The 15,707-nt window shown below is 44.3% G+C and overlaps 1 protein-coding gene across 1 annotated transcript; it reads left to right on the forward strand.

The window, feature by feature from the left end:
- The first annotated feature begins 253 nt into the window (after nucleotides 1-253).
- Nucleotides 254-9,177, forward strand: Tagap (T cell activation RhoGTPase activating protein). Its single transcript, XM_051206147.1, has 10 exons — nucleotides 254-360; nucleotides 1,097-1,178; nucleotides 1,271-1,324; nucleotides 1,517-1,583; nucleotides 2,781-2,947; nucleotides 3,381-3,542; nucleotides 3,963-4,072; nucleotides 5,300-5,495; nucleotides 6,103-6,217; nucleotides 6,712-9,177. The coding sequence occupies exons 2-10, from the start codon at nucleotides 1,155-1,157 to the stop codon at nucleotides 7,905-7,907; spliced, it is 2,091 nt and encodes a 696-aa protein (XP_051062104.1). The 5' UTR covers nucleotides 254-360; nucleotides 1,097-1,154; the 3' UTR covers nucleotides 7,908-9,177.
- Nucleotides 9,178-15,707: the final 6,530 nt, after the last annotated feature.

Consider the following 15,707-nt stretch of genomic DNA (forward strand, 5'->3'; position numbering starts at 1 on the left):
TATTGTCATATTTTTCCACCCCTAGTAGTCTGTAATTTTTTTTTTTTTTTTTTACTTTGAAAAGGGGCAGGAGGGGGGTGGAAAGAACCATCGCTGCCCTAAAAGGAATGAGGAAGTGAGCCGTCCAGAGTGTGTGGCTGAGTCCGTCTCTGTGACAGCCCATGATGCTCCTTCCGGCCCCAGTAGCATTCTGAGTTTCCACCTGCCGGCCCCCCGCCCCCCCATATAAAGGCCAGCACATGAGGCTGAGGGCTGCGGTGTCTCTGTGGGTGGATTCCTAGCTTCAGAGTACCATGCTGTGTCTCCTGTTTTCAGCAGTTCGCTGGAGGTAAAAGAACTCTGGCTAAAGACCCTCCCGGGGTAAGTACTGTAGAATAAATAACAGGACAGAACATAACTGCCGGGGGTCGAGGGTCTTCGATCCCTGAGGTTTTATGTCGCCAAAAAAAAAAAAAAAAAGCTCTGCCGAGAAATGTGTGTCTGACTTAGAAGGACTCTGAATGCAGACTGCTTGGCTGCCATGTGACAGCTGCAATTTGGGGGTTCAGGAATTCTGTAAATGTTGGATTTAGTTTCTGTGTACTGCAGCCGGTATCCTAGAAATAAATTTGTTTCCTACTTGGGTTAGATGAGAGTGTGTAGAGCATTTAATATAGTATGTTATGAACACTAAAAAAAAAAAAAAAAAAAAAAAAGTGTTAGTTGCTATGATCGTGTTCAGATTCTCCTGATGGGAAAGGAGTAACGGACCACATAGTTTCACAGCAGTAAATTCAAACGGCTTAAGGAATGTAGGAGCAAGTTTCTCAGATGTTCTTCTTAATAATAGGTGATGTTTAGTAAGAGAGAGTGATTTTTATCTTATTTCATGGAAATGTAGGAATTTTTATTTCATTTGGATAAAATAAATGCAAATGAAAAGTTGGGCGGGATTCTCATGCCGCCTGTTAGTGGGAAGCTGGTTTTAAGTGAAAACTTGTCTGCCAGAGGCTTTAAGCTGGGGTGCGGGGGTTGGGAGGGGGAGCTAACAGTCTGACTCTGAAATTTGACTGGTTATTCTACTTTGTAATGCTTTTTCCTTTATGATTTGTTGCAGGCAGAATCAAAGCTTCACACTGGTGTAATGCCCCCTTGGACTGTCAATCCCAAATCCAATGAAGTTGATAAGCAGTCTCCAAGTACGTGAGCACCTCACACCTTACTCCTGCCTCTGTCCACAGACAAGAGCCCGAGGCCCTTCGCTGATGATATTTCTTTTCCTTTCTTTTAGTCAAAAACACTTAATGCCAGTAACATGGAGACATTAATTGAATGTCAGTCGGAGGTAAGAAAATAATGTTTTCACCTTGTAATGCACTTTAATTATAAATTAAACACACCTGGTGAGCTCTTCTACAATAATGTTGACCTGAGGAGAATGCAGAATGAATGCAGTTGACTTAATTTTTACGATGAATAAAAGGCCGTCCGTCTGTGTGCATCTTAGGTAACTGTTTTAACTTAAATACATTTTCAGGGTGATATCAAGGCTCTTCCGCTACTAACCTCTTGTGACAGTGAAGACAGCATTTGCCAGCTAATTGGTGAGTTTTGAAAACATACTGACCTCTACCGTGGAGCCTAAGTAGCACTCTGGGTTTGCAAAACCACAGGGCTTTTACTTTACTAGGAATTTGTTTTCTAAGTGTCCTGAGAGACCGCAGAACATTAACCCTTGACTAGAACAGCGGGGGGGAGGGGGGGGGCTGTCGGCCCTGAGTGCTCAGCTCCACAGGGGGTCTCCAACCAGGCTGGCCTTGTCAACCCTAGGATGGAGGTGTGCATGCATCGGAGAGACGCACATGCTCTCCTCACCTTCCTGCACCTAAGAGTTCATGAGGCAATTGTTGCTGAGCTCAGGTGTGCATTCCTATTCTCTTCCATACCCAACTGTATTATGATGTGTGTCAGACCTGGTCACCCCTCCCAAAGCATGGGCCTCATTGTTCCCGTGGGTGTCCCACTTGCCAGTACAAACTATGTGAAAACATATGACAGTTGTTTAGGAAATTGGGCCTTTACCATTAGAAGGAGGGAAAAGAAAGATTAAAGGGGGACCACAGAGTTCTGACACACATTGCACATAGTTTTCTGGTTGACAAAAGGGTCAGATACTAGGCAAAGTGCCAAGCCTGGGTGGCCACCCTCCTGAAGAACCATGCATTTATTATATTAGCTTCTGAAATTCACAGACTGGGTGACTGCAAGATTCCCTGGGTGATGCAGCGCCCTCCAGTGGTGGCTAAGTGCTAAGACAGGTGACTAGCCAGCCCTGGGCAGAACCTTCCAGAGGATCTTGAGCAAGATACTTCCTCTCTTTGTTAACTTTCATATTCGAGGAAATAAATTTAAATAACGCCCATTAATTGGGAATATTCGCTGCAGTTATTAGGAACAATACACTAAAATGGGTGATTTTGACCCATGCTGTTAAATTTTGCTGGTTTTCTGTAGCTAATAGCTGTGAAGGTTAAAAACAGGAAAGGTGGAGCTTTTGAGGAACCCTGGTGTTGATATTTAGAGACCGGCTGCCCTGGAAACTGTGCAGTTGTTTGGGGGTTGTTTTTTCTAGGTCAAGGGTTACACCCTTGGCCTTCTCAAGTTTTCAACATCTTGTTTTTCAGCGCGGTTGTGGGTGCTACAGATAGATGACATGGTCAACACCTTCTATGTTCTAGTCTGGATCTTGGCTTATTATTGACATTGGTTTTCTCTTTACCTCCTTGTTCCCTTGGCTATAGAAGTTAAGAAGAGAAAGAAAGTGCTTTCCTGGCCCTCTCTCATGAGAAAGCTCTCTCCTTCATCTGACTTCTCTGGGCCGTTGGAACCAGAGCTCAAAGAGCCACTGTTTGATCAACCCTTGTCGGTCATCTGTGGGAAAAACGATGTACTCCCCAGACCCATCCAGGTAGCTGTGTGTTGACTCATGAACTAGAAACATCTTTGGGAACTCTGATGGAACTCTCCCTCCACACCCGAAGCCTCTGTCTGCTTTCCAGCGCGGCTGGTATCCACCACTGTGCTCTGACTTGTGGGTTGAAGATGGTGGAATGTTTGTAACTTCTAGTAGCTCTGCCAAGAGCGGGCGGAGGGTGTTTGTGGGAAAGCTGGTGCTTCTGTGAGAAGTTCTGAAGGGAGAGTATGCAGATTAGTACTTCCACAGTCTTCCCCCCCCCAAGAAAAACGAGTAAAGGGCGTCTTCAGTAGCACCGGCTTTGGTAGCTTGGGAAGGCTCTCTTGTAACAAGAGTCAATGGATGGATTGGTTTCAGTGCATTAACAGCAGAAATGTGTATGTCTCCATGTGACCTTTTTTTTTTGCCATTGTGTCTGCTCCCACAGGACATCCTCACCATCCTCTGCCTTAAAGGCCCCTCAACTGAAGGAATATTCAGGAAAGCAGCCAGCGAGAAAGCCCGCAAGGAGCTGAAAGAGGAACTTAACTGTGGGAGCCCGGTGGATCTGAACCAGCTCCCAGTACACCTCCTGGCTGTGGTCTTCAAGGTGAGCCTGCTGCATCTGTGCCAGATGGTCTGTGGGGGGGCGTGCTGAGAAACTCGTCAGGAAACCAGGACCTGGCAGGCAGAGCCAGCTGATCTGGGAGTTTAGTCTTTCCTCAGTTAAACTTGGCAGTTATTCATATAAGCACCTTTGCTTCAATGGAAAGGATGACATGTAATTCTCCCAAACCTTATTTGATTGCCCCATGGCCAAGTCCGTTCATAAATCTGGCCTTCCCAGATAGATGCGCCTACCTATGGACAGTGCATCTTAGCACGCTGGTTACTGGGAGGTTCCTGAGTTCAGTGTGAGTTTGGAAGAGGCTGTGATGGTGAACAGGGGTGCCTGGCCAAGGCGGGACACAAGGAGGGGAGACTCACTGCATGGCACAAACAAGCAAACGCACCCCCTTCCTCCCTGCAGGACTTCCTCCGAGGAATCCCCCTGAAGCTGCTGTCCTGTGACCTCTTTGAGGAGTGGATGGACGCCCTGGAGAAGCCAAGCGAGGAGGACAGAATCGAGGCCCTAAAGCAGTAAGTCCCCCATCTCGGCGGGAGGCAAGGCCTCCATCTTTACTCCTTTACAAACCTGGGGTTCCTGCCTCACAGAAACTGTGAGGCCCAGGGAAGCTGAGTGGGAGCCCTGGCTGCTTAGAGGAAGCAGTTCTACCCAAACGAGAGGAACTTCTTAAGAAGCAGAAAGTAAACTTCAGTACTCACAGACCCCCGAAATAGGAGAGAACCTAAACACAGGAGCAGTTTTAAAAAGGTGCTCAGACACGTGATCACTGTACCACAGGCTAGCCAATGAGGTTGGAGTTATCCTTAAACTCACAAACTGACAACATGCCAGCCCTAACCCTCTCATAAACCCTTACAGCACAGCACAGCAACTTGGAAGGGGTTGTTTTGTTTATAAAACTCCACAGGGAACTCTAAATTCTTATGGATAGAAAAGAAAAAAGAGAGAAAAGCAAATTCCAGTAGTTAGCACAAATTATATTTACAAATGAAAGCGTGACAGACCTCTGCATAAGTAGTTTGAAACGCCTTCTGCTAACATGCCAGAACCTTCGCCACATCTTAAGAAAGCCTACCAATATGCAATAGCTGCCCCCTGCAGCCAAATGTTTATGCACAAAATGTTTACCAAAAGGAGGATAGTTTCTGCCCACCCTTGCCCCTCCCCAGAATTCTAATCGTATCACAATAAGTTTCTATTTGGGCATAAAACTCGTTTACGAAAACGACACTAAGAAAAGGATCCAAGTGTTGGATTCACTTCAGCAAAATGTGAAGAAAAAAAAAAAAGCAATCTTAATTTGCTATCACGAGAACCATGTTTGCGTTTAAGTACCGCCTGCCTCTCGTTATAAATGTGCTTTTTATAGATAGATTCTATCTAGAGATTTCTCAGAGTGATATAAAAATTACAGTCCTAAGAAGTGTAAGAAAATCAGTCTCGCAGGGCTCAAGACAGAAAGAATTCTGACACGGTCATTTGGTAGGGTGACAAAATTGTTTCCAAATTGTAAAGCGGACTTTGGGGGTTGTGCAGGCCTTGCTCCACAATCGGCACCCATGCATATAACAAAGAGAGGTACTGTCAGGTCCATGTCAGCCACCGCCGCAGGAGTCCAAATGAACATCTCACAATGTTCCTTTTGGAAATGCACCTTCCTCGCTTTAGAGGAAGTCCGGTTCGGGTAGAACCTCCTGAGAGGCCAAGTTAAAGCCACCATCCCTCAACAATTCTTCCAGGGTTGCAGACCGCCTCCCCCGACCCAACCTTCTACTGCTCAGGCACTCGGTCTACGTGCTGCATCTGATCAGCAAGAACGCCGAGGTCAACAAGATGGACTCTAGCAACCTAGCCATCTGCATCGGGCCCAACATGCTCACTCTGAAGAATGACCAGAGCCTGTCCTTCCAGGCGCAGAAGGACCTGAACAGTAAGGTACGTCCTGCCTCTGTGTGAGAAAGCCCCCAGACATGAGTCCGCCCTCTGTAACAGCAGAGCCCTTTGATGCTGACTTTCTTTCTCAAAGTGACTCAGGGCCCACAGAGGAAGTGTCTACTGCAGGGTGTATTTCCCATGCTTCCACTCTCTTAGATACACATATTTGCTGAAGAGTGAAATGCACACATCCTCTGTTGTCCTGGGAGACAGGCCAGAATAGCAGACATTAACGGCAGTAACTCCCCGGCTAGAAAAAACACTTTGTTCTTTTACTTCTGTATATCATATTCTGCCTGGTCAACTAGAAATCTGAACGACTACTTTCTTAAATGAGAATTTCAGCTACTTCAAAGTAATTTCCTTTTAGTCCTGAAATTAAAAAAAAAAAAAAAAAAAAAAAAAAAAAAAAGCATGCCTCAAAAAAGCCCCATAAAATAAAGTAAATTATTACCACCAATCTCAATGTGCTTTTCAGGCACATGGAGGTATCTAATTCTATTTGTGCCACTTCCCTAGGCGTTGGCCCTGATATGCCCTCATTCTTTTCCACCTTCTTTTCTAGGAATGTACTTAAGCTGACAAACTGCTTACGTTTCCCTCACAGGTTAAGACATTGGTGGAATTCCTCATTGACAACTGCTTTGAAATATTTGGGGAGAACATTCCGACACATTCCCGCATCACTTCTGACGACTCCCTGGAACACACTGACAGTTCAGGTACAGAACATTCTGTCACTTGAGTGTGGTTCTGGGGAGGAGGGTGTGCTGGTCCTCAGTGCTCGGTGCGGTGATGTGGAGCATCCCTGGTATTAGAAGCAGGATGCGCTTTCACAAATCAGAAGTCTGTAAGAAAGTCGTTAACTACAGAGGCCTTGCTCTTAGATTTACCTGCAACACTTCATGCTGTACTATTCTTTATCAATCATAATTTCCTCCTTCCCATTCTAAGACAGGAATAACTCTTGATTCTACTTAGTAAACTTTAGCTATGGGGTTGGAGTAAGGAAGTTCCAGCTCTACAAAGGAACGTGAGTCCATTAAAGGATCCTTTTAGATAGAAACAACGACTTATTGTATTCAGTTTATTCTCAGATTAAGCCCCCAGTGCACTTCCGCCAAACCACCATAGGTACAAAGAGGGTGGGCTGTAATAAATACTGCTTCTAAAAGAGCTTGGATAAAATGCTCAACTCTGCCTTAACTTTCCCCAGATGTGTCGACTCTGCAGAATGACTCAGCTTATGACAGCAATGACCCGGATGTGGAGCCCACAAGTGCCATCCCTTCCCCCAGCAGGCAGCCAGAGGGGCCCACGGCCACAGTGGCTGGCCTGGATAACCAGGCCACCTGTGAGTCAAGCTCAGAACCCTTTGTTAGCATGGTGGCCAGGCTGAAAAGCTCCATTGGCCAGCCAGACAGGCGGTTCTCTGAACCCAACATGTCACCCTCACCAGAGTGCCTCCTGGGCCAAAGGACAAAACAGAAACTAACCAAGAGCGAGGATGACGTCACCATGCCCCAGGAAGCCTCTTGTCTTGAGGGCGATGGAGTTGAAGACCCATTTACAGAGGAAGTCTTCCCAGCAGTTGAAGGCAAGCCCAAGAGGCCAGTGGATCTAAAGATAAAGAACTTGACCCAAAGTTTAGCATCGTCACAGGGACCGGTACCCAAAACTTTGTCCAGAGTCTCCCCAGGGAAATCTTTGGACAACTCACCCATACCTTCTCCGTCCTGTCCCAAAAGAAGCTTCTTCACCAGACACCAGAGTTTCACCACAAAGACAGACAAGATCAAACCCCAGAGAGAGATCCGAAAGCACTCCATGTCCTTTTCCTTCACCTCTCACAAAAAACTGCTGCCCCGGACCTCCAGCGTCGGGTCTGAGAAATCCAAAGACTTTTCTAGAGACCAGATCAAGAAGGGTTTGAGGAAAGACAGCCAGCTTGCTGGCAGAATCATCCAGGAAAACGAGTCAGAAATCCAAAGCTTCAGCTTGTCTCGAACCTGGGCCCTCTCGGTTGACAACGTGTTCCAGCTAGTTGAGGTGAGGAAGCCAGGAAACCCACCATCGTATGAAGAGGCCATTCATTGCCAGGCATCTGGACTCACAGCCTACAGTGGACAGACGGTTGGCAGTATGAGAGCGAGAATGCTCAAATGGAACACCGCTCTGCCTCCTCGCCTTGGAGGTCACCACGGCGAAGGCACGCCTGGTGGACACAGGCTGTCTCCCATGACTGAGCACTGGAAACAGAGTCAGACTGTCAGTGTCTCTGTGGAAACTCAGGGGAGATCCGAGTTGCACCAGTTGAGGACCGTGTCTGAGTTAGACTGTCTCAGGCGACAACACAGCCACGTGGTTTTTGAGGTCGACCAACTCCAGTGTGCTAAAGAATCTTACATTTAGGGAAGGAGACCTTGTACCATGTGCTGCCTGTCGATTCTACTTTCCAAAGGGTCATGAATAAGCTTATTCCGAATGTTGTGTAGCGCTCTCCTCCGTGAGGATGGCTTACACAGCGACACATCACATCGTGTATGTGTGTGTGTCTGGGTTTGTGCAATTTGTAGTAAATGTGTAAAATGTGCCATAGACATATTAGATGAAAGGGTGTCTGCATACATCCTTGCATGCATGCATTTGTGTACTTTCTATATATTGCGGGGGTATTTGTTCTCAGGTGCATGTTTCTATTGATTGGGGGGGGAAATCTTTACTTTTCTTAGTTACCCCAAATATCTTGCCAATGGTCACATTTTGCCGAGAGCTTCACGTAGGTGGAAATGTCTGAACCTCTGACATGTTTGTGCTCCTAAGCAGGCTTGTGACAACTAGCCAGCTTAATAGAAGGAAATAGACTGAAAGGCACCTGTCGGCAGCCCCAGGAAGGTTTTTCTGTCATCGAATGGAATGTGGGCGGAGTGGTGGAAATGTGTTTTCTCAGTGTTAACCCAGGCAGAGCACTTGGAGCCTCTGGGTGGCGTTTTGTGAGTCAGTGTGGAGGTGCTTGACGGGGTATGTGTTGTGTCGTGAATAATAAATACTGCGGTGGGGTTTCACTACAATAAACTGCCCTCCCCTTTTACAGGGCTCATTCTTTGCTGGCATTATCTCCTTTCCCTCAGTTAATAGGAATCCATCAAGAACAACCATCCACATACTGGTCCATTCACCCAGCGTCTGTTCGCAACATTCTCATTGTTCTGGGCCGTCACACACCTTGGGGAGCTTGTGTCCAGGGGATGCAGTCTCTCTCTGGGGGATCTGAGACTTTTTTTTTTTTTTTTAAGCAAGCTGTCACTTGGGGGACAGAAAAAAACTGTAAGACACAGGATAATCTGGCAAATGTAATGCTTCCCATTTGTAAATTAGACTTCCACATCTCACTTTTGTGATGCTCAGTTTCCTTTATTATTAGCTATCATAGGAACAAATGTTTGTGATCTTAGAACTTACTACTCAATAACCATGTTATTTATCCAAATATTTTATAGTACTGAACTCCAATCTTCCTAATTATGTCCACTTTTATGACACTGTGTACATTTCTGATTTTGTAAAAACAAAAAAACATCTGATTCTTCCTCAGAAGTGGTTTACTGTGAATTCAGTTAGCCATGTTGTAAACTGGGTTGTTAAAGCCACGTGACCAAAATAAACATTTAAAATGCTCTGTTAAGCTGGACAGCTTTAATCCCAGAACTTGGGAGGCAGAGGCAGGTAGATCTCTGAGTTGGAGGACAAACTGGTCCACAGAATGAGTTCCAGGACAGCTAGAACTTCATAGACAAATCCTATCTCAAAAAAAAGAAAAGAAAAAGTTCTATTAAGGGGCTGGAGAGAGGGCTCAGCATCTGAGAGCATTTGTTGCTCTTGCAGAGGACCTGGGTTCAGTGCCCGGCACCCAATGACTCCTCACAATTCTTAACTTTAGCCTAGTTAGTACAGAATTGTAAATGCTCCAGAAACAAACAAGCGAACACAAACTTTTCCTGTTTTTGCAAAAGTTGTTAGGAAGTGATGCATTCGAAGAGTGTGGTTCCCATCTCAAAATGATATATACCATTTGACCTTTCTCTTTTAATGAATAACTCCTGTATATAATTCAAATTGATGGTCTTCAGCTAGGAAAGGAAAAGAGAAATGTTGAAATCATTCATAAAGACGCATCTTAAGCATAGCATTCTGGGTGGTATTTTGACATCAGTGTTTGGGGCAAGCCTGGGAATTTGGATAGCAAAGGTCAATTCTCAGGAGACTTACTTGTTACTTCCTTGTTACTTCCTCTCCTTTGTCTGCACCTTCTGGGCAACACCACGTGGTCTAGTGTGAAGGCAAAACAATCTGGGCTAAGACCTAAATCTAATCCTAGCTGTTTACTATGCAGACAGAATTTTAATAATTGCTTAGGCATCTGTACAACCTTGGCCTTTTATCAAGATAGTAAACAATTTTACTCTTCCATTTGGCTTTGTATATTGGTTGAATTTATTGCAGCCTGACCTTATAATCAACCTCATCTATTCAGAACGCATGGTGTAGTTAATTTTATCTTGCATAGTCATTTAAGAGAACGCCGTCACAATCAAATCATGAAGTACAGTGTTAGCGCTAAGTTCTTGGCACTGCCTGCCTGGTTTGGTTTAGTTGGCTAGTTTAGTTAGCCACTGTAGTGGGATATACTAATGGTGGGATACACGTTGTGGTTCATTTGACTTTTCCATTGGCTAGGCCGTGATGGGCATCTCTTCGTGTGTTTGTCGCCTGTTCAGGAATTATCCAAACCTTTGCCCATTTTCCTCAAAAACATCATTTCTATAAGTAATAAACTGCAGCAGGTACTTTCCATATTCTAAAACATTATGGATCCTACAAATTCTTTGGTTCATAAGCTTTTGTCCCAATATGCAGTTTATTTATTTATTCATGTTACTGTGGGGCGTGGGTTTTGAGGTTTCAAAAGCCCATGTCATTCTCAATTAGCTCTCTTTCTCTAGCTTGTGCTTGTGGATCGGATTTAAGCTCTCAGCCACTGCTCCAATGCCCTGCCTGACTGCCTGCCTGCCTGCCTGCCTGCCTGCCTGCCTGCCTGCCTGCTGCCTGCTGCCTGCCTGCTGCTTGCCTGCCTGCCATGCTAGCCTGGAGCTGAGCATCCCAAATTAAATGTTCCGAAGTTGCCCTGGCCATGGTATCTTATCATAGCAATAAAAAAGCAAACAAGACATTCCTGTGTCTTGGTTCAGTGCCTTTGCTGAAAACTGATGGATGTGTTCAGTGAAGGAACATTTGCCTAGCATGAGGAAGGTTCAATCACCAGCAGCTCTTACACCAAAAGTAAACAATTGATTTTACAGATCTCCTTGAAGACTCTTTCTTTGAGCTGTATAACTGTCCTGCATGTTAATACACTGTATTGACGCTGAAACTTTTTACAGGTTATTTCTGAAACTGTGTCCCAGCCTTTTCCTCCTCTCTGACTATTCCAAGTCCTTTTATCCTTAAATATTTTCAGTTGTTTGCCAATATTTAGGAAGATTCTTTTTGTTTTAAAAAAAGGTGTCCTGTAGCCCAGGCTGGTACAGAAGTCATGATATAGCCAAGGATGACTCTGCATGTCTGGTCCTGTCTTTATCTCCAAAGTATGGGGTCACAGTCCTGTGCCACCACAGCTCTGTGGCACCCTGCCAACTGAGCCACATCCTCGGTATAATATGTAGAAAATCTGATGGGAGTTTAATCGAATTTATATATCAATGGGGAGAGTTGGTACATCAAAATTGTTGAGTCTTCCATTCCATGAAAATAATATATCTTTCCACTCATTTAGGCCTTTTTTTTTTTTAATGGTTTTGAGAACTGAACCGAAGGTCTCATGCATGTGAGGCAATTGATCTGACCCTGAACTATACTGCATCCCTATTCTAGCTATTTTAAAGTTTCTCTGAGCAGTTTTTTATGGTTTTGCATGCCCAGCAAACATTTACTCACCAAATCTACCTAATCTCCAGGACTGACAAGACATTTTGGAATTTTTTTTTCTCTCTTCTGTGGGTATGAATAGTAAGATACCAGTTTCCACAAACCAGACCTGAAACCATTCTAAAAACGATTTGTCTAAAAATCCTAGTAACAGAAGGAATCTCGTAAATGCAAATCAACACCTGTGACAATTCTTCGGCAAGAACAGCTAGATTTAGAAACAGCAGCCCAGAAGTTTGAGAGGAGATCTCTCTAGGGAAAGATGTACAACTTTACAACTTTTTTTTCCCACCTTCTTCCTGTTGCTAGGATCTGCTGTAAATTTTGCTGACTAGACAGATGGTCCCTGTCTTTAAACCAGTTCTTGGGCAATCCTTCCCAGTAAAGTCCCCAAAGGGACAGATTTTAGCTGTATACATCCCAGTGTGCTCTGGGGCCTGTGGGCTGTTTCCTGTGTGTTAGGGATTTATACACCTGAGTTACATGAAGTTATTCTTCGGAACAATATAATTCAGGTGCCATAGCATACTATGTATCATTTCCAACCACAATGAAAATCCTGTAACACTTTGCTACAAATACTCAGATAAAAACATCTGGAATCATTGGTGAGATGATCGGATAGTTAGTTACCCTATCACTCCGTGCCTGTTCCTAAGGAGAAGGGGCAATATTCTGGGCTGGATTCTGATTCTATGTGCCTTCTATGATAAGCCTGTTGCAGTTTACAGACCTGAAATGTCTTTAAAAATGACAGAATAATCCCATCAGTAAAGACAACGTAAATTAAAATTTCACAAATCTTCAACTACTTTCATCCCTCATGCCCACATTTCCTGTGTTTTGAAATGGTGGCACACAGTCTAGAGCTGTACTGAGGTAGATGAAGAAGAGTCCTAGTGAATGCAGTCACAGAATTACAGGCCCTAGCATAACCTGCCAATTTAAAAAAAAAAAAAAAATTCAAGTCTCATATCCTTTGACAAAAATAACTCTCCTTTTCAAGAATAGAAAGTATCGGGGAGGGGGGTTATATCTTCTTATAAGAAATTTCCATCCACTGGATGTAGATTTTACTTTTCATTCAAAAACACAACATGTTTTGATATTGAAAACTTCCCAAGAAGGGAGCCATGCTGCACACTCTGAGTCACGGTTCTGCTCTGACTGGGGATCTGTGCCCCCTCTGGCTCTTACTAGAGAGAATTTCTGAAACGGTTAGATCAAAAGGAAGTGATCGGAACATCATCTCTGCTTCTCAGATCTGTAGGAAACTGAAAAGCAGCGTGTCGACAGTTCTGGGTATTACCACCAGGTTCAAGGAACCACCACTGCCAGGCTCCTTCAGGCCACAACGAGGTTCTAAGGCCCCAATGTTTACATAATTCTGGAGTTTCTCTATAGGAAAAAAGCAATGCTCGCAAATACAAATTAATTCACGAACACAAATGCTTATCCAGGATGAAACCCCAAATCATGAATTATAATCTAAAGAAGACTGACAAATGCACAAAAATTCCCCCCTGGGTAGAATATATTTTTATCAATTGACAGATACATTTCTTTAATGCTCCTTTTTCTGTGTGTTTTAACTAAAGACCTCTTTAAGTTACTTCTTCTGAAAACGGTTTTTTTCTTTCATTTTTTTTTTGTTTGTTTGTTTCTTATAGAAAGGATGGTAGTTTTCTTTCAGTTTGGTCCCATCTCAGGGTTACTGTTCACATTACAAGTGTAGAGGAATTTATTTGCTTTAGCTCTTCAGGTTGGTGATAACATACAGATGTTTAGGACCAGCAATGTAGAAAATTCTGTCACATATTTTTTTCATACAGGAGCTAGAAAATCTGGGAAAACTATCCACAGACCCTACTGTTGCTTGTCTGCCTCTCATACCTTTGGCCCCCTGCAAATACCCTGCTCAGTCATAGCTATAACCTACCCAACATGACATGTGCACATGGATTTCAGAATTAGCACATCCAGAACAGAACTCTGGACTTCAACTCCCTCCAGCAGATGACTGTCTCAGTGTATCATGTGATTGTTGTGTAATTTCACTCGAGCCAAAACACGTGGCTATATCCACCTACTCCTCGCTCCCACATCGAATCCTTTACTATGTGTTCTAATTTCATTCCGTTGCGGGGACAAATACAACGGCCAAAAGCAACTTAGGGGAGGAAAGGGTTTATTTCATCTCACAGGTTAGTCGATCGTTGGGGGAAGATGGGGGAGGAAACCAAGCAGGAACTTGAAGCAGAAACCATGGAGTTTCTTGTTGGCTTGGTTGCAGACCCACACTTACCTTCTCCTCTGACCATGGAGGAGCCATTCACCCTGCTTGTGCAAGGGCATCTATTACCAACTCTTCCCTTCCTGTCCTACATCCCCTAACCCCCCTTTGAGTCATCCCTATAAACATACACAGACAAGACTTGAAGGGACAAGACCCAGAGATGTGGAGAGTATAGTGAGGCCAGCCTGAGAATTTGCCTTTTAATGGAGCGATCTGCCGAATTCTATGCTAGAGAGGTACTAGCAAACAAGAAACACAGGAGGCACTCTATGGCTAGAGAACTCTGTAGACATTTCAACAATCTCACAAAGCTGGAAAAAGAAAAAGAAAAAAAAAAGTTCATCCAAACATAGGAACCTGATGAACATCCTTGGCTTTCTTGAGGATGACAGAAAGTCCTATCTATGCTTTAGGCTAATAGCAACTAGAAGAAATACAGTGTCGGAATCCTTCGCTTAAAGTCTCCTACTCTATCAGCTACAGTAAAATCAAGGGCTTAAGCTGGGGAAGGACTTTAGTTGCTAGAGCACTTGCCTAGCTAGCATGCTTGATGAGCTGAGTTTGATCCTCAGCATCAAAATAAATAATTAATTTAAGCCTCTCTGGAGAAAGATCATGTCAGTCGGAGAGTTTTTCTGCACGCTGTGCAATATTTCCCCACACCCCTTAGGAGTCATCCCTGGGGCTGTAGGTAAATCCATGGATGTGTGGGTCGGGTCTCCGGTTGGGTCTCGGATGTGTGGGTCTCCTGTCGGGTCTCCCTGCCTGTGTGCGCTTCACAGCAGTCTATTCCCAGTGAAGAAACTCCAGTCGTGTGGCTCTTTTTAATCAAATTGTCTTCGGGGCTTTTAAGCCTGGAGTAAATGCACAGGCTTTCACGCTTTCAGTGGGACACACAGTCTGGTTACTGAGTCCATCCCCCCTCTGCTCGCCTGCCCTCGCTCCTTAGCTTTGTCTTCCAACGTGCCTGATGGGAGAACTCTGTTATCGCTGCTTCCTTGATCTGGAATGTTCTACTAGTCTTAAGTCGCACTACTTGGCTCCTTCTCATCTTTGCTGGAATGCCACTGTCTGCATCCTTCCACGACCTTCTCTAACCAGCCTAAAATCCCTGTCTCCTTAGACCTAGTCTTGCATGATTCTTTTCCTGCTTCGTTCTTATAAAATACAAACTTTACTCCCTTGTCTTATTTTTGATAACTCATCCACTAGAATATAGACTCCACAAAGGCAAGGCTGTTAATTTTGTTTTGTTTTGTTGTTTTTCACTTCCAATGACCAGTTCTTGAAACATAGCAGATACTCAAAACCCTTCAACCAAATCATTGCATTTCAGACCATCCAAGGCAACCAGTCTTGTAGGACAGAGATATCTGGGACTCTACACAAGAGATTTTTTTTTCCTTAATCACAAAGATATAAATGCTACTATCACAAAACAGGTAAATGAGATTGCCCTAGCTCTGTCATATAAAAAGAACCAGACTGAGGATACAACCTTACACAACTTCCAGTAGCGATCCTATTGTTGATAAATCCCAGCTATGCCCAGATGGGTACTATCGGTTACCTACTCAGTACTCAGTCTCCCCTGTGTAAGCAACCAATCTGTTCCTCCTTCCTCCTGGAAGGCAGAGTGCAGAAACCCCAAGTTATCACTCTAGCTCTGAACTTAAGTGATATGAATATTGTTTCTGCTGCTTGCAACCGGTTTCCTGCTCCAAGGGGGTAAAACCCCGGTATTTGTATAAAGTAATGCCAACTTTTCTTTCGTATTTCTACAAATCTGCACAAGCCCTTCTGGATTCTGACCTCTCAGGCTTTTGAACCTTCGATCAAAGGTTTTCCGTTTATTAGTGTGTGAGTGTATGAGGTGTATGCGTGGAGCTCAGACAACAATGGTCAGGGATTGGGTCTCCCTTACTGTGGGT

Source organism: Phodopus roborovskii, unplaced genomic scaffold, assembly GCF_943737965.1.
Source record: "Phodopus roborovskii unplaced genomic scaffold, PHOROB, whole genome shotgun sequence".
Classification (NCBI taxonomy): Eukaryota; Metazoa; Chordata; class Mammalia; order Rodentia; family Cricetidae; genus Phodopus; species Phodopus roborovskii.

Bases quoted from the DNA above. Each gene is read 5' to 3' on its own strand.
- Tagap (XM_051206147.1), top strand. From the start codon at position 1,155: ATGAAGTTGATAAGCAGTCTCCAA. The intron at 3,543-3,962 runs GTGAGCCTGCTG...TCCTCCCTGCAG, and splicing joins TCCTGGCTGTGGTCTTCAAG to GACTTCCTCCGAGGAATCCC. The intron at 6,218-6,711 runs GTACAGAACATT...AACTTTCCCCAG, and splicing joins GGAACACACTGACAGTTCAG to ATGTGTCGACTCTGCAGAAT.